The sequence below is a fragment of the Epinephelus fuscoguttatus genome, linkage group LG2 (assembly GCF_011397635.1).
Source record: "Epinephelus fuscoguttatus linkage group LG2, E.fuscoguttatus.final_Chr_v1".
Classification (NCBI taxonomy): domain Eukaryota; kingdom Metazoa; phylum Chordata; class Actinopteri; order Perciformes; family Serranidae; genus Epinephelus; species Epinephelus fuscoguttatus.
Genome location: NC_064753.1, coordinates 5,751,377 through 5,770,220, shown reverse-complemented (window position 1 = coordinate 5,770,220; position 18,844 = coordinate 5,751,377). Strand labels below are relative to the sequence as shown.

The window sequence follows — 18,844 nt, the reverse complement described above, 5'->3', positions numbered from 1 at the left end:
CACGTGTGCGCGCTCAGGGTGATCGGTGATGCACGGTCTCTGAAGAGCAGCAGTCTCGTCAGTACTGATGTCCAGATTCTCAAGTGCAGGCATCGCCAATTCCCAGTCTGAGCAGCAAAGACTTTCCTCATCCATTGGCATTGCTTTGCATTTGAAACAACTACACCACCAGGTTTCCAGTGCTCGACTCCGGTATTCTGCGGCTGGCTGAGGGTTCAGGCTCATGAGCTGCGGCGGCTGCTTCGTCCAGGAGCCTGAGTTCCGCGTCCGTATACTCGGGCTCAAATAAATACGGCTCAGCAAAGAAATGCTGTTCTTCCTCAATTTCAGAGTCATCAGACATGTTGGGCTGTCCTTTGCTAAAAGACCGTAGTGCAAAATATCTTTTAGCTCTGTGGTTACTGTTGTCTCCCCCTGCGGTGCACGTGTCATGTGATGTAAACACGGTTGAGCAAAGCTCATGCTTTTGCTGGTCTCGCGCGGGCGCACACATGTGAACGCGGAGCACAGAGAAGCAGTCAGAGCTACAGGCTACAGTGAAGCTAAAAACAGAGTTCACATGACGTTTTTCGAAACAACTTTTTATGTCGTGGCTGCAGCACACTTGGATCACTGTGGATGAGCAGTATGGAGATACTTTGTGGATTCAATTTTGTGTTCTTGGATGTTAGTCTGGGGTGCCATATACCATTAGGTGTGCTATCCGCTTCGCCCGCCGATCTCCGCAAGGGATGTGAGGACTCTAAAACTTCACCTGGGCCTCCCTCGGCATATGGGTGAGTAGATAATGGCTGAGTTTTCATTTTTGGGTGCACTATTCCTTTAACTCAGTCAACTTCAGATTTGGTCAGTGCAATCTCAAGCCTTGGCAATAATAATTTGAAACAATGGAACAATGTTGCCCTTGCGTGGCAGCCATTTTGCATGTTTCAAAATGAAACAGGAAGTTGACTTTCTGACAGACAACAGGTGCTAAGGGTGGGTGGAAATACCTCTTACCCTCTCATGGTTTGAAATCCCTGATGTACATACACGACTGTGTGGCTACTTTCAACTCCAACACCATTATCAAGTTTGCTGATGACACAGCTGTAGTGGACCTGATCACAGACAACAATGAAAAGGCCTACTTAAAGGAAGTAGAGGACCTGACTCACTTGTGTCAGGACAACCACCTACTGCTGAACATCAGCAAAACTAAGGAGATGAGATCAACGGGTCCTCGGTGGAGAGAGTGGACAGCTTCACAAACCTTGGTTTCCAAAATCACTGAGGGCTTGACCTGGGCACTGCATACCAACTCAGTTGTGGAAAAGGCAAGGCAGAGACTGTTTTACCTTAGGCATTTGAGGAAATTCCAGATATCCTCTCAAATACTGAGGAATTTCTACTCCTGCACCATCAAGAGCGTACTGACAGAGAACATCACTGCCTGCTACGGAAACAGCACTTTACCCTCAGGTCGCAAGAATCCTAAATGAAGACACTGCTTTAGAGCTGCAGCTATCGATTCTTTTAGTAATCAAGTATTCTATGGATTATACTTACAATTGATTGAGTAATCAGATAAGAATTACTGCTTGTTTTCATTAAATTGCTTTAGCTTTATGTAAGGGCAAGAGTAATATATACAAGAGAAAATAATAAAAAGTCTGAGAAAGAAATGAGAGAAATTAGCAACAGATTTGTTTCCTTTTTTTAAAAAAAAAATTCAACATTATTATTGCTTTAATTGCAAAAACATTTGTCTGCATTGTGCACTTTAACAGTTGTGATGGATCAAATTATGCATCTGCTGTCTGTAAACTCAACTGCTTGCTCAGTTGAACATGGTGGAACCCTCTGTGCAAAGCTGTCCAAATTAAGATTCTGCGACTTAAGAGTATAATGACTTTTTTTTTTTTAATTGACAATCATTACATAGCTTTCTTAAAAATCATACTTTAAGTTCCTATGACTGGGTAGTTGAGATTTATCCACTGTGGTCAAGGGGTACCTTACACCTGCTGACCCTAGTTACTGAAATCCAAAGGAATATATCTGCGGTACTTGATTTGCGCATTTAGGCTCCATTTCTACTCTGTGTGTGTGTGTGTCTGTCTGAGAATGATTGGGGGGGTGCATGTGTGGTAATGTGTGAGTGACTAACATAATAACATGAATGGCTAAGGCTTTAACAAATTGACTACAGCATTTTATTTTCGGTGTGGCTATTTTCTCTAGCAAAACTTGGCTGATGCATCGCCAGGTAACATTAGCCACCGCATTGATTTATGTTATTAATCAGCCATTATAAAGCCATAATACACGTACGGTCTTCACATGTGTTATGTATCTCAGCTAGCAATCACTGATTAAGGTTAAATGCAATTATAAGTGATGTTGACATTATCTTGTTGTGTCGGGTCTGTTTGGCGAACTTGATGCATATAGTGGATGTTTCTACTTAGATGTTGTAGCACTGAGGATGTGCTGTTGTGGTATGCTAACTCCGCTTTGCAATACACACTGAACTGTTTTGTTTTGGGAACTGCCCATTGGTTCGACAGCCCATTGGTTCGACATCCCATTGTTCCGACCATATTAAACTCATTGTTCCTAAGTCCATTCCGAAATCATCAAGATGCCCTGTGGTTAAGGTCTGGTTAGGTTTAGGCACAAAAACCACTTGGTTAGGGTCAGGAAAAGATCATGGTGTGGGTTAAAATGAAAAAGAAAGTGACAAACACATAAGCTGTGAGCCTGCTCCGCCTCAAGCCGGTCGCAGCGCACCATACGCCTGCCGCGAGCCGTTCAGCACCGCAGACAGTTGGACTAATGGGATGTCGAACCAATGGGCTGTCGAACCGATGATATGGACCCTTTGTTTTAACTTGTAATGATCCCACAGTCCACACTTCCTGTCATTTTCTTTGGTGTGTCTCCCCTTTTTGTGTCTTGCTCTTTTATTGTCCCTCTTCCTCCATCGTTTTGCAAACCGGGCTACATCCATGTTACAGCTCGGTAGACTATCAACAGCAAAAGTGACATAAGTGTGTCATGCAACAGAAACAACCACCCATGCCAAACACAGTTCTTTGTATAGTGGCAAATAATTTGCCTCAAGGCTTTGTATTAATCAAAAATCGTTTCAGCCCTACACTGATTAGGACTGCCCGGTAATACTCTTATCCTCACTATTTCATTTTTTTAAATGCACAGATTGAAAAAATAGCAGGGTTTCATTTCACTGTCCAGGCCTGAGGACATTTATATGCTAATTTTAAGTCAAAGTAATTGCGCTACCTACTGGCATTAGAAGTAGGCATTGTATGACAAACATCAGATGATTTACATGAATTTTGGCCTATCTGTGCTTTAATTGCTGCAGTTACAAAGACACTAACAAAAAACAAAAACAAAAGAAAACAACAACCAATGAAAGCTTTAAACATAACAAAGAAGTGGTCTGGTAGTAGAGTTACCACATTTGATCTATAAAAAAACGTGACATTTGGTTTGTGACGCCGGGTGTTAAGCCATATTTGCAAATATACTATGTTAACAGTTGTAGGACTCCCTATTGCCTCTCTTATCTCTGTCTGTCCAGAGGGATATTGCACAAAACTGAAATAAGGGATTAAGCCGGGATATGTTGGTTATCCTGGCTGAACTTAGCCTCAAGTCAGTTGCATGAAAGCAGGTCATATTTAACCCAGTCAAGTTACTATGGCGATTTATTCTCTGCAGCTAGCCTGCTCCAGACCAGGCTAACAACCAGGCTAAGATTTATCCTTGGGATTCATCTGGTAGTTTTACTGTCAATTCGGTGACAAATTCATGTGTTTTACAGCATTTCCATGGTTTTTCTAAATATGTTGCATCATTTTTTCACTTAGGTTAAATCAACAAATTTAGCCTCTCTTCAATAAAAGATCTTGTATGTTAATTTTTGCTGTGTATGTACATTTTATCTGGCATTGGTAGCACACAGTGTGTGGTTATCTTTTAAATTCCACTTCACCAAATCAATGGTATACCGCACATTCACGAAAAAGGGAGGACACCACAATGTTTTGTCGTTCAGTTGTTTTATTTCCCAGTCCTCTGTTGTCTGCTTGGAACCTGAAATAGAAAGCAAAAGTAACAACTATTAATACACTGTATAACAGATATGGCTACAGTGTGCACTGAAATACTCTCTTCACTTTCTAATTTCTGGATTTCTGGATTATTTTTTTTTTTTTGATTGCTGCAAAATACAGACATTCAATATGTCAGCAAACAGCTAATCTCATCACCTCATTTGTCTACGCTAAAGTCACTTACCAGCCTGCAAAATGTTCTTGTATTTTATTTTCACCTGCTGGCACGTCCTTTTTTGCCCAGACAAATAGACAAAGTGCACAATTTTTAATTAGTGGACTTGAAAAGTAACTAACTCCGTTAGTCCTTTAATTGTAATTATAACAGTTCCAGTGGAGCAGGCTACTGTTTAATAATTGTACTTTTTTTTTTTTTTTTGGACTAGGCTACTTATACATTAAGCCGGTCCGCGATTGTTTGCCAGGCATTCTTCCTTCCCTTGATTACAGTACTGGTGTTGCCTTTTTTTCTTATAATGTGTTTCACCTCCTCATATGACTCCATTATGAGCTGCTGCTCAGCGGCTGTAAAATAGGAAGCGCGACTCTTATCCATTTTCCACTCTGTGATTTTGTGATCAATCCTGTGGTCTATTAACAATGCCGTGAGTGTGCGCTTATCCCAACTATCTATACCTGGCTTGACATAGCTGCACCTTTTCATCCTGGCTCAGCAACCAATTAAGCCAAGATGCGCCAATTAGACTAGGTCAAGCCACGCTTGGTCCGTTATCCTGGATTTCTTTATCCTACTTTTGTGTAGTACCCCTCTGATGTGCAGCCATGCTGTTAACAGTCAGCAGTCAGAAACAGCAGTTGCTCTTCTCTTTGACCATTTATGGATATAAGCTTCACTAACTCCACCTTACCATTTTCTGAAGTCATAAGAAAAGTTATTAATGTACGAGTAATGTGAGTATGCTGGGTTTATACCATGTCCAAAAACAGGAGCACATAATCTTCATTCAGTCTTTAATGGGTTAAAGAGACTGGTTGCCATGGACACCGATGCACAGATTGAGTACATCAGTAGCTGAAAACTGACTGATCACTGATCATAAAGTCGAAATACTTACAGAAACCTATAAACCCTTTGGTCAAGTCGTTTCAGAGCGATCCAGACTTTTGATTTGTCAAAACTGACGTTAAATATCTTAATCATCTCAACAGCAGCACAAGACATGAGTAGCCTAACTGTGACATGGGTCAGGGGCTTTCAGAATAAAATAATCTCTGCACTCCAATGTGTGAGGTGCAAAGCTCTGACAGGAGGGGAATACCCTCTGACATTCTAGATTAGAGGTGCATTTCCACAAAAAACTGTGACAATTTCTGTACCAGGAAAAAATAGTCATTTTTCAGGGAATTCGCTCAAAAAAGAGAACAATCGCAGGAAAAACAGAATGTGTGGCAACCCTATCCATCAGGGTTTTGATTAGAAATTAGGGAGAAATTAACATTTGCAAACAGGATTACATGTATCCCTAAAGTCAACATATAGCTACATGTAGCAGTGTATGTAATGTGAACAATTGCAGCAGCGTGCCTTTGGGACAGATGATCATACAAAGAAATCCATCATGAGATGGTGTCAGCTTGTAACCAAAGCAGAAAAAAAACAGTGGAAACAGAATATTCAGATCTGTCTGAAGCCTGAGGTTTTTGTTCACAGGGATTACTTTTATATACATTTACCTCATTATATTGGTCATGTTAAATCTGACACTGTAACATTATATTAATGACAGAATTGAAGGAAAAGCATTGTAGGCCACCTTTAACTTAACCTAACAAACCTTATATGTCGCTGTTGAGTTTTTAAAGTAATGTGATTTTATTTCCTTTTACAGTAGAAACATATCCATTTATTTGGTTTTCTGCAACTCTGTTTCAAGCAAAATGATAAATTACACCATACACACCAAGTCCTGATAACTGTTTTTTTCCCTGTGTGATGAAGTCATTATAAACAAAGTGTGCTTCAGTTTCACAGTGTTGCCAGCTCATCCTGTTGGTTCGGAGGCCAACAGTCGCCCACATCTATCAGCTGTGTTCCTTTTTTTTTTTTTTTTTTTTTTTTTTTTTTGAGTCAGCTTTGGTTATTGTTGTTGTTGTTGTTGTTGTTCTTCAGCTCATGCAGCTCTTGCTTTCCTTTTCTCTCTCTGCAGATATTGACATGAAGAAAGACATTGAGACTCTAATAGCAGAGGAACGTGCTGATATCATCTTGAAATATGCTACGGTGAGTTTGTGCTTTTAGCACACAGAAACAGTGTCTTTTATTCAGTCCAGATGGATCATGTGGTTAAATATTTTCTACAGCATCGTTTTAGATTTATAATGGAGCACAGATGTATTTGATTCTTTTGGATACATGAACTGTATTCAATTAAAGCAGCTGTAAAAATAGCTATTGAAATGTGTCTCTGATTTTATTGTTAAGTATTGTAACAAGAAGAAGTCATATCATCCCAGCTTTAGTTAGCATCTATTGTTGATAATGTTAGCATCTATTGTTGATAATGTTATCTGCAGTCATCAGCATTTTGTCGAATGAAATCATTTGTTGTCAGTGTTTTATAGTACTGCAGGCCGAGGAGGATTTGAGAAATGTGCCAGACATATGGCTACATTATCTCCTGTGATGTGTGTTGTTATTCTTTAGGAGCAAGAGTTCACACTTGGTTGATTTTGTGGTTAACAGGCACACTGAGATGTACAAAAGCGTAAATTCAGATGTGTGCAGTGTGGTTTGTGTGCAGCGCATTTCTGCATGTGTGGAGGACAATACTCTGTGAATGCGTGTCTGTCCTGTAGTGTGGGTGGATGTGAGTAGTACACTGCCGGGGTGCATTAATAACACATTGTGTAATAATATGTTTGTGCCTGTGGTTTAATGGGATTGGAGAATGATGACCAGAGATAGTAAATCTGACTGAAACTGAAACTAGCATTAAAACCAGGAATGAAAAACAAAAAAAATTGGTCAATAACTAAAACTAAATGGAGATGATGAAGTTTGCCTCCTTTCTTTTCAGTTTTAGTCTTGAGCCAGTCGCCCCAGTGAGTCTACTGTGTCCCATGTGTCCTACTTGTTAACGTGCCATCCCTCTCCATCCCCTGGGTCCGGACCTAGATGCTGCTCTATCCGGACCCAGACCTATAACCAATACATTTTGAGAATTATTAAATGTTGATAATGCGTTTCTTTTTTAACAAGCGCAGCATTGTAGCAACGCGGACCAGGAAACCCACAGACCACTGGCTTACTACTCAGCCAAATCAAACCAAATCTTTGCATTCCAGTAAGCACTGATGAGTGAGTGAGATACACACACAAGACAGAGCTAGAGATAACAGTAAGAGACAAGTGAGTCGGAGCAAAGTAATATCACATGGCCTTTTTTAAAGAGAGAAAAGTAGACGCTGAAAACAGAGCTTTTAATCAAGAATAAACAGACTCTAACATGTTCATTCTTTCTTTGGGCAGTTCAAATCTAGTATGTGTCATGATATGTTTTGAAACTGTGGCGATTATTAGTGTCACCATGAGACAAAGCACAGAGCATTTTTTCAGCAAACATACTCACTGAGGGCTCAGAAAATATAATATGGCACTGAATCAGTGAATTGTAACGCAAGTTAGCATTCAGAGGAGGGTGTGTTAGGGGGTTGTCCCCACCTGTTATAACTTAACATATTGCCTACTGAATATCTGATACTGATGTTGAGCCAATCACAACCAAAAACATCACCCTGTTTTTAGATTTTAAATAGCTTACACCTGCCCACACTGCACCCATCTTCATATCGATCTCACACTCTATGTAATCCTCAGTCCTGATCAATATCCTGAGATGCTTAGACTCTTTCACTCATCAGTCCATCCAGGATGTTTATGATGTTGCAGTTGCAGCGAATAATGCAAATTCAGACAATCCCTGTGAATTCTGTGCACCCTTGCAATTTTGTCTAATCACCACAACTTACCCACAAATTTGACTTACGAAAAACGGGTAAAATCTCATTTCATTGGGGAGCTGCATGCAGCGGATTGATTTACTCACTGCGTTTATCATGAGACTACTGCTGCGAGACCGGAGCTCTGTGCCTGAGAGTCACACACTGTGACAAGGCTAACTGTTAGCATCACACAGGACACAGCTAATGTTACCCAATAGTTATAAGCAGGTTTAACAACAGAGTTAAGCAGTTTTGGTATCAGTATGAGATTAGCGGCTCTTTTAGCTGCTGCTGCTGCGGGACCTCTGCCCAGACGGCAAAATATGGGATGTGGTGCCCCACCTCCCCACCATCATAAATAGATTCTAATTCTGGGAGAAACACTGAAGGCAGGGAGCAGCAGCAAAGACCCCCTGGGAACAGAACAGAGCAGCATCAATGACAAACAGAAATGACATTGACAAGTCAGACACAACATGAAAAGGAGGAGCTGGGGTGGAGGCTGGTTGCAAAGCAGCTTGTAGAGAAAGCAGCAACAGTAGGCAGACCAAAGCAGTTTAAACAGGGCGCTCCAAATGAGATTTACTAATTGGTTACATAGAGAGGAATCATGATATATCAGCTGACTCCCATCTATCAGTCAGCTGATCCATCAGTTGATTGGGCTGATTGAGATGAGCAATAGCTCGTAGCTGGGATGTGTGCGGTGGTTGACATCATGTCCTACCTGAACTAACACTATGTTCAATTAACCTTAATGTGGGGCAGAATCACAACATCACAACAGTTCCAAAAACAGCCTGCAAAATCCTGGAGGGACTGACTTTTGGTAGCTACCATAGACTGTATAGAGGTAGCAATCCAACCACAACCCAACAGTATCATGGCTTCAAATGTTGAGGAGGTGACTAGGGTTGCAACTGTATTTTCCTGATAGGAAAATTGATGGTTATCATACTGTGTACATTAGCTTATCTGTGATATTGAAAAAAATTGCAACTAAACAGATAATCTCAATTTTATTTTAGTTATTTGCAAAAGGGAGACTTTTTACACGTAATCCCTTAAAAAATCATTTCAAGTTTCAAAAATACTACTAAAATGTTTGTTCAACCAAAAATAACCCTTCCATTTTAAGTCCTTTAAGGGTCATTCAGACTGACAATAACTGCTATATTTTCTGAGACGGTTATCGTACTGTGAAAATCTCATACCATTGCAACCCTATAGAGCTGACTCTCATCCCAGCTGCTTTACAACTCAGCTTACTGTCAGAAGCTCTTCATCTGTAAAAAGCAGTGATGCCATATTGAGATCACCATACTGGACACACTTTCCACAGGTCGACTGTGTCTACAGATTCATGAAAATCATGGAATTAGCATCAGTAGACACCCTCAGCACAGTCCAACACCTCCTCAGGATGCATTTGATTTGGACCAGAATATGCAAACACAACTCTCACTTTGGTTACTGTGAGCCATTCAGTAGTGTGCAACAGCCCCAGCATCCCACACTGTTACCTCACAAGATACAATGGAGGACATGTAGACTATATAGGCAAACTCTTGTGACCCCTCTGGTACCTGTAAACTGGAAAATCTTATAAAAAAAAGTGGTTATTTCCTGCACATTAACAGCATGTAAGCAGCTACATTTTGGTTGCTTTGTGCGGGGGTCTGTCTTTTCTTCATTACATTTATGTTGGATCTCTCAGGTGTTTAGGTTGTTTAGGCTGTTCTTTGTTTTTATACTTTGTAGTGTTATACTCTGCACCTTTCTTTGACAGTTTTTGCACATTTCTGCATAAACTACCACTAACAAATGCATAGCTCTTTCATTTTAATTCAGAAATACAGCACATATTTTTTAAAATATTTTTCATATTTTTCACATTTTTATTATAACTTTATTAATCCTATATTTATGTCCCCTGATTTTTGCTATATATATATATATATATATATATATATATATATATATATATATATATATATATATATATTTCATGTTTTTTTAAATATATATACTTTGTTTATGTTATGTCCTAATGCACCAAAGCAAATTTCTTTTATGTGAAAACCTACTTGACAATAAACAAGATCCTGATTCTATTTTTATACATGTATTTAAGATGAGCATGAAAACAGATGGAAACATACTATATGTGAAAACAGTGACATGCATTATTTCTCTGTGTTTCTAGGTGTTTTGTCAAAATCTGCCAAGCAGCATCATGTTATCATGCATGACAGAAACGAACACTATCATATTCCATAATAAAAGCCATGATGCATCTTTGCTCAGAGCTCACCATGGTGAACATGCTGATGCAGAGTTGAACGGTGGAATGGAGACAGTGGCAGCCAGAGGTTAAATTTAGCTCAGCAGCTTGGGGCAGAGAGGTGGTATGGGGAGGGGGGGAGGGTGGTGGTGGGGGGGTTACTCTGTCTAGTCACAGCAACAGCTGTGACACACTGTGTAGCGATTGACTTGACATTGACCTCCGGGGGCTGGCTGAAGGCCCGGTCATCGTGATTTCTGTGTCTGGATGCTGTTTTCCGGCCACATGCACAGCACAGTGCAGAGAGGAAGAGAGAGCAGGGCTGGAGAAAGATCAACCCCACACCACTGCTGTAAAAGCCTGCCACAGATACATGTAGGTTCAAGTCTTTTATGCAGGTTTCAGAAAGACCAAGCTAACCTTGCTTTACCTGTCTTGCTCTGACGCATCCTGCTCTCTGGCTCCCTCTTATTCTGCTGAAACGCATTCAAGGCCAGCAGATAATTTGAACTGTCAGTCTGTCATACACATATTAAACAAAAAAACAGAAAAGAAATACATTCTCTGAAAAAAAAGTTGATTCTTAGCCTTTTAAAATGGAGTGTTATGGTTTGAAAATGAATGCATTTCTTCAGTTATTAGCAACGCTGGACTGGATCTTTGCCCTATTTTCCCTTCTAAGGTTTTCTTACTGCATAATAGAATATCAACTGATCTGAAAACACATATTAGATGATATGCATCATTTGCAAACATTTTGTCAAAGGTGTATATCGTTGGATTTATTTTTGCACTAGTCCTGATACACTACCTGAGTTTCAGTGCCAATACATCGGCAATGTTTTTTGCAATGCCGTACCTTAAGATATAATTCAGTTTGTTTTTCTACAAAAACCTTTTCCTTTAAACAAAAGATGCCAAATTCATGCCCAATTTCTGAAATGCTAAATGTTGTCTAGACGTATGCAGCCTTATCTTTGACTATATAAAATACAGTCTAAAACTGGCAAAATTTTGAGCTTGAAAGTTCATTGTAGTTGCAGGATAAGCAGTTTGAAAAAAGGGACCTTTTTTCTGATGTTATAAGCAATGTCACATGACTACTATCCTCTGCTAAGAAGTTTTGGTAAAACCAGGCAACTGGACCATGACATTTTTCTCAAAGTTTGATTTAAATCCATAATTATTTGACACAGGTCGACACACATGAAGATGCTGCCTCTGTGCAGGCTTACATATACTCCTTTTCCACCCAAATTACTGTGTGTACACACATTTTTTAAACACAGCAAAGCACGCTAAAAATAGGCTACAGACGCCTTTCCTAATGCCAGCAGACTTAAGCCGAGTACACAGCTCTGCAGCAGACAAGCATACCTTTCTGGTTTTCTAGCTGGTGTGTCTTGTTTAACATCACGGATAGGCCGGTGTTGTGTCGAGGACTGTTTACCCATCAAAATGTGTTTCCCCTCCACCTAAACCTGACCCAAAACCTGAGGCCTATCATTAACCACCAAGGGGGGGCGCTACACATTAACAGGGGGGAAACACTATTTGATGGGGGACTGAATTTCAATACACCGCCCAAAAACAGGTTAGTAAACAGTAGAAAGCAGCATGGGGGCCAGTGAAAATGTGGTTACTTTGGTAAGTATATATATATAGGAGACTGATGGTATTTCGCGGTGGTGCGGCATTGCATCTTGCTGGCAAAGGGGCCACAAATTACTCACGTGGGTGTTGTATTTCCATCACTGCCGTTGGATCCGGAGCCGATAAATAATACCTGTAACTACCGCAGAGTCATTTCGCCCGGGTGTGAATGCTGATTGTAACCTTTCCTATTACTTTAAAAACAGATGTTAGCCGGTGTTAGTCGGATTTTGTGCAGTAAGAAAGGGGCTATAGACGCCATGGGAATGTGATATCTTATCTGTCCTTCACCTGACCAGACATTTGATGACAACCTTTGGTACTGGACAGTTTTTGATACCTATGTTTGTTACTGGACAAGCATTTAGGTTTTATACCTACACCCAGCCCAAACAGCCATCCAGTTCTACAGAGCAGTGATACTCAACTTACAGCCGTAAGTTTCACAATGAAAATAACAAAAAACATAAAAATAGTATTTATTTATTTTTTTTAAACCACTGGAGGATCCTCTCGGTAAAGCAAGTTGAGTATCCATGCCACAGAGGCGTCTGAGTCCATAGCTAAAGGTTCAGTTCAAGAAAAATGACATTTAGTTTCTTCTTATATCTTAAACTGTGAATTGTTTTATTTGTTGAATTCTATTTTTGAATTCAGTAGTACTAAATCATCATGACAGATTTATATTTATGTGGCACTGATCTCCTTCTGTAACACTCTGTGCCACTCCAAACACCCTCAGTGAGGAAGTATTTTTAGTCCTCCCACTTTCATGACGGTGACATCACTCGCAGTGCCTCCAGGGCTCAGAGTGCCGACTCAACCATGAAGAACCTGAACAGTTTGTGTATGCACACTCTGACCCTCTCTCCCCGTGCTGAGAGCAGGAGGCTGATTGGCTGCCTTCCAGACATGCAGCCAACCACGCAGCAGTGTTGTTATGCAGAGTGGAGTGAGAAGACCTCTGGTAGGCTGTCAGAGGATTAGTTCCCCCTCTGTTATGTCAACACTGGGACCAGATTGAAGCCTAAATGGATTTTCCATGATACAGACATCACTCCTAAACTTTGTGCTGCTTAATGCAGATTCTGAACGCATGTTTGGGTTGGACAATTCTACTGTAGAGAGCTACTCGCTGATACAGTTTGACTTATTACAGATGTTTATGTTTAAACCTTTTAGGGTTGTCAAAACTGTCATTGCTGCATTTAAGTATGCCTCCTGTTTTTGGCTGTGCATGTGCACTGTTATAGGTGTCTGACTGTGTGTAAATCTTAGTAAATGCAATGTAAATGGATGTGCATGCAAATGTATATGTGCCAGTGGTAATCAAAAAAATCATATTCTTTTTAGCCATAGAGATGGCAGTGGTTTGGTGTGTCCACCTCTTTGATCATGATACATGATACAACTATTGGATAGATTGCCATGAAATGTGGCCCAGACATTCATGGTCCCCAAAGGATGAATCCCAGAGACTTTGTGACCCTGCTACTTACCACTACCATTAGAGCAACATTTACACTTGCTCAACACTGCAGTTCATGACAAGATAGCTAAAACTAATGACCAAATGTCACAAGCTAACCATTTCCATCACTGTTGTTACCATGAAACATAGCCCTGTGCTAACTGTTGATGCTTAACATGCTAACACTAACATTGTTATGTAGTGGTAAAATACACATCTACACTGCTGTTGTTAACATTAGCATGCAAATATGCTGAGCAGAATGGCAGAGCCTGAGTAAGAAGCTAAGGCTGATGACATATGAGTTGAACCTGAGATGTCCTAAAATGGCTACCGTAGAGAGGATAAACCCTTCAGAGGAACAATAGCCTATGGCCTTTCTTTGAGCAACAGCATCAAGAAAACGCTCTCATTCTCTCCTCATTATTCATCAGAACAGCAAAGTTGCCTTTTAATTATTTACCTACCCATCGAACAATAAACCTGCACAAATAAAACCAAAAAACAAACAAACAAGTGAAAAAAAGGCGTAACGGCCTTTGCAGGTTGAGCCCGTTTTTTCGACCCAAACTGTATGTAAAGTAATAACCACCTCACGTTGTTTCAGTCACATTTGCACACTGAATCCAAACTTTAGTCAGTCATTAAAGTTTTGGGAAGAGGGTGGATTTTCTGTGTGTTTCGCATCCATCAGAAGCCTTTAGAGAGCAGTTTGACCAAGAATCAGGGAAGAAAATATGGCAGGGGGACAGGTCGCACAGTATCCTTTCATAACTCAAATAGCTCACTTTCAACAGGTCAGATAGTATTATTCAGGTGGATGATGATGATGAGGAGGAGGATGTGGACCCGCACAGACAGAGAGACAGTGTAGAAACAGAGACGGAGAACAGCTCAGCCCCTTTGTGTAGCTTTGGTGCCAAATGGAAGACACAGGGAGAAAGAGTGGCGACAGATAAATAACTCCAGTGGAGAGAAGCAAGAGAGGAAATGTGTCTTTCCATTTTGTCTTGCATTGTAAATTTTCACAAGGCATAGAGCAAAAAAAAAAAACACATTGGACTCAGTGTGCAGGGTTTTTTGCATTTTTGGGATTTTTTCAGATGATGGATTAAAAAAAACACATCCGAAAAAAAAACACACACAGTGTGCAAAGGCCTTGATTCTTAAAGCACCTGCAAAGGGTCAACTGTGCTGCCAAGCAAATAGCATCTCGGAGCTCCTGTGCTATTTGAAATGTTTTTTAATTGGGTAATATGCACACATTAGGTCAACAGTCTTTATGCAAATGAACCTCACTACAAAAACAGTCCAATTCGCAAAGATTACTGTGAATAGCCACACACAGTTACAGTGAAATTATTAGCTTCTTTGGATAGTTGGTGCTAACTAACGTTTACTGTATAAGAGGTGTCACACCCAGACTTAGGGACTAACAGAAGTTAGCTTTGGAAGTGGGTGTCACTGAGGCTACAAAATTCATTTTTTGACAGGAAAGTTCAGTTGAACACTTTCTACTTGTATTGTGTGCATGCATATTTTTCTGTGTGTAACTCTGTGTGTGTTTGTGTCTGCAGGGCAGGCAGGGTGGGGTGGAGATTGACCCGTGGGAAGATGCTGACTACAGTATCTACAAAGTCATCGACCGCTTCGGCTTCATGCAGTAAGACTGGGATTGTTTTCCTTTTCACACTGGGGACAGCAGTCCTTCCAGTTGGTGGATCCATGTGGTGATCACTGATGGTTTGTGTCTTTTACTTTTTTCCAGCGAAGACGAGCTGCCAGCCCCGACTGCACATGAAGAAAAGGTAAAGAAAGAAACAACACAAAGCTCTAGAGCTAATGATCATAAAAATACTCTCTGTTCAGTGAGCAGAGATGGAAGTCAACTGCATTTAAAGTAGAGCAGCAGCAGTAGATTGCCAGCAATGTATGTACTCACCTGCTCCTCTCTCCTTCCCAGAGGAAGCAGCTTGAGATAGAGAGGGCAGAGAAGTGGCTGAAGATGGTGAAGAAGTGGGACAAATACAAAAACAGCGACAGGGTGAGTAACAGGCTGCACGTGCCAGACCAAACACGTTTGATAATTCTGATTTAAATTGGCTTCACTGCTGGAGAGTTGCTGACAAGTATGTAAAGTGGGGGTTGGTTTCCATGTGGTCAGTGAGACCTGTAACTATTAGGTCACACAATGAATCACAGCAATACTGTTGGTGTTGAGTCCAATTACAGTTCACTGAATTCCTACATGCTCACTCATTCTAACGTAACCTCTAAAATATGAAGCAAACTAGAGGATATTTGGAGAAGGAAACCTCCACCCACACTCAATAGTTCTCTAAATCTCACTCAAAAACATGACTATTCTTACATTATAAATTATTATCACTGTCTAATACATTAAAGCTCCACTAATATTTCTCAAATTAGCTCCTTTCAAAGTATACATAAACCCTATGCAATGTGAATTAGTTGCTTGTGACAAGCCCACAGTGGAATACCAACTCTGCAGCTCTGTAGAGCTCTTTAGCCTGTTTAGGCTGCTAGATTTGGTTTTGTTTCAATCTCAGCAGCACTCTCACTTCCAGCAGTAGCAGGCAGCTTATTTTCAACACAGCAGCCGCCCTCTGGGTTTAGCTCGGATAAACTGACTGAACACTACCTGAAAGTGGAGCATTTAGCAGCTGAAGAGCCCAATATCTTTCACAGGAAACAGAGCTATAAGGAGAATTAGATGTATATTTTTCTACTGATCGTGTGTGTGTGTGTGTGTGTGTGTGTGTGTGTGTTGTAGATGAGTATATGAGCATTTTGATGAGCTGGACAGTCAGAGGACACAGATCAGGGATAAGTCATCCAGAAACTATAGATTGACGGGGACAAAATAGAAAAATAATATTTTCTTCAATGATTTATTGAACCAGTTTCTCCTCCATTGTTTACCAACTGTAAACATGTTGTAGTGACAGTTACAGAAGGCGTCTCAAATCATCTGATTGGAAAATGGGAAAAGAGTGGAGATGATGTGGGGCACTTTTCTGCTCTACTTTTTTCAACTTGAGTTCACAGCGCTCCAGCACAAATGCTAGTTGCTTAGAGCGCAGAAACGCGAGGTGCAAGCAAAAAGCTTCAGTCTTTTTAAAAACAATTGCAAAAAGCCACCCCCAGCTGCTAAAACACTTTCTGCGTGATTGGGGCTTTATTCAGTGTTTTTAAGGGTTTAAAATACTGGGTCCATTTGTTTTGGAGAGGAGGGGAGCTCTGCTCATAATTTAGCCCCTGGTAAAAACCTCCTGAATGTCTGGACCTTAAGTTGTCAGAGAAAAAAGGTGAGCAGTGACTTGATCCAAGTTTGACACACACATACACATACAAACCTGCTCATCTGTATGCTCATTGAATATGTTTCAAATGTGAAAAAGTTTTGCTTTGTTCCTGTGAATAGTGTCGTAGGCGAACCGTAGGCGGTTAAACTTTCCGGTGACTCACACTTCACAGCATCAGCTCTCTCAAAGACCTCTTGGCTTTTTTATTCACTCAGTTTTTATGTCTTCTCTTGCTCTCTGCTGTCAGATGGTGAAACGGGTGTACAAGGGCATCCCCCTGCAGCTCAGAGGCCGGGCCTGGGCTCTGATGCTGGATGTGGAGAGAGCGAAAACGGAGAATGAAGGCAAATATGAGGTGTGAACTCCATAATGTCAAACAGCCTGCACAAAGTTTGTGAAATGAATCTCTGAGTCTCTTTGAAAATACAAATAATGTTCTCTGTGCATAAAAAAATGTCTGTTGTATTCATGCACACTCCAAACATTTTTTAAACTATTAGCTTTGAACACTAAGCCTCCCTGTGGATAAATGTGGAATGACCTACTAAAAAAGCTACAGGATTCCGTCACTTCCGCCAGGACTATATGTCTCTGATTAGCTTGTCTGGCAGATGGGCACTTAAACCTCACATCTGAACTGACATGTATTTAACCTTCCACCCATCACAACACTAGCCAGATTAACAATATATACAGACCTGGCTTTTCACCAAAGTGGACTGGATTATGTTCGTGAGAGGAAAATAAACACAGGGAGATGTGATGGAGATTAGGTAATTATAAAATCAACATGTTTTGATATTTTATACACGTTTTAGCACATTATTCAGTTTTTTTTTTTTATCTAAGGTAAAATAAAAATACACTAATGCTCTAAATTTAGAGGTACATCAATTTATTACCCAATATCACAAAATAAAGATTACTTTATGTTATATCAAATTATTTTGATACGTGTGAGACTTAAAGGAATACTTTACTTAATACGTGTATAGATCGGTTGCTCACCCTGCCTTACACTGAATTTGTGAAGAAAACACAAATCTCGCATGCCTCCATGGTGACCAAAGAATCTGAAAACTGAGAAAATTCTTGATGGACTGCAGTAAAAGCGGTCCACTTGTAACAACAGCAAAACTATATTAAAACATCTGTTTACAGACTCTCACACAACTCACACAATGTAATCCAAGTCTCATTTATACAGTTGTATGCTCTGTACTTCACAGACAGTGTATTTCAACACGGAACTGAATTAAAAGTGAAAGTTATCTATACTCATTTCAAAACCAGACTCCACTGACAAAAACAGTAATTTAACCTGAACATGGAGGCTGCTGGTTTACGGCTGCCGTGATCAGTTAGTTTTCTTTTTTGCCTTTAATCGATAGGAAAGCAAGGTGTGGGGTGGGTAGAGAGGGAGGGAGCGACATGCAGCAAGGGGCCACTGGCTGGAATTGAACCCGGGCCGCTGTGGCAACAGCCTTGTACATGGGGTGCCTGCTCTATCCACTAAGCCACTGATGCCCCGGCAATTTGGATCAAGTAAAGTCACAAAATAAAACAAACTAACATACTGATTTAGCCAGCGGAAGAACAGCAACTCCCATGTTCTGTGAGTTTAAATTATTGTTGTAGTCAATAGAGTCTGGCTTTGAAGAGAGCATAGATAAGTTTCACTTTTAGTTCGGTTTCTCATCATAAAGCGCTGTTTGTGAGATACTGAGCATATGACTGCATGAGACTTGGATTATACTGCACTTGTTGTTTGATATTTATAACACATTTTTTTAAATACAGATTTGCTGTTATTAAATAAATATGTACCCCTTTTACTTATTTTAAAAATTCTTAATGACTTTAATGTAAAATGAGGTGAGTATTTCATATGCAAATGATCATTTTTAGGGTTAAGTGTTCCTTTAATGTGCAGACAGAAACTCCTGAATATAATACATTTATGGAAAGTGATTTTTTTTCAAATATGAGATACATTCTTTTAAGTCTGTAATTAAAATTTAAT

At 40.2% G+C, this 18,844-nt stretch overlaps 1 protein-coding gene across 1 annotated transcript in view; it reads left to right on the top strand.

The window, feature by feature from the left end:
• Positions 1-18,844, top strand: part of LOC125901156 (USP6 N-terminal-like protein) — a 42,999-nt gene that overhangs the window by 7,315 nt on the left and 16,840 nt on the right. Inside the window, exons 2-6 of the mRNA XM_049596588.1 lie at positions 6,293-6,366; positions 15,073-15,158; positions 15,264-15,303; positions 15,459-15,539; positions 17,069-17,176. Coding sequence (XP_049452545.1) covers positions 6,301-6,366; positions 15,073-15,158; positions 15,264-15,303; positions 15,459-15,539; positions 17,069-17,176 — 381 coding nt within the window. The 5' untranslated portion in view covers positions 6,293-6,300. The remainder of the gene's footprint in view (positions 1-6,292; positions 6,367-15,072; positions 15,159-15,263; positions 15,304-15,458; positions 15,540-17,068; positions 17,177-18,844) is intronic.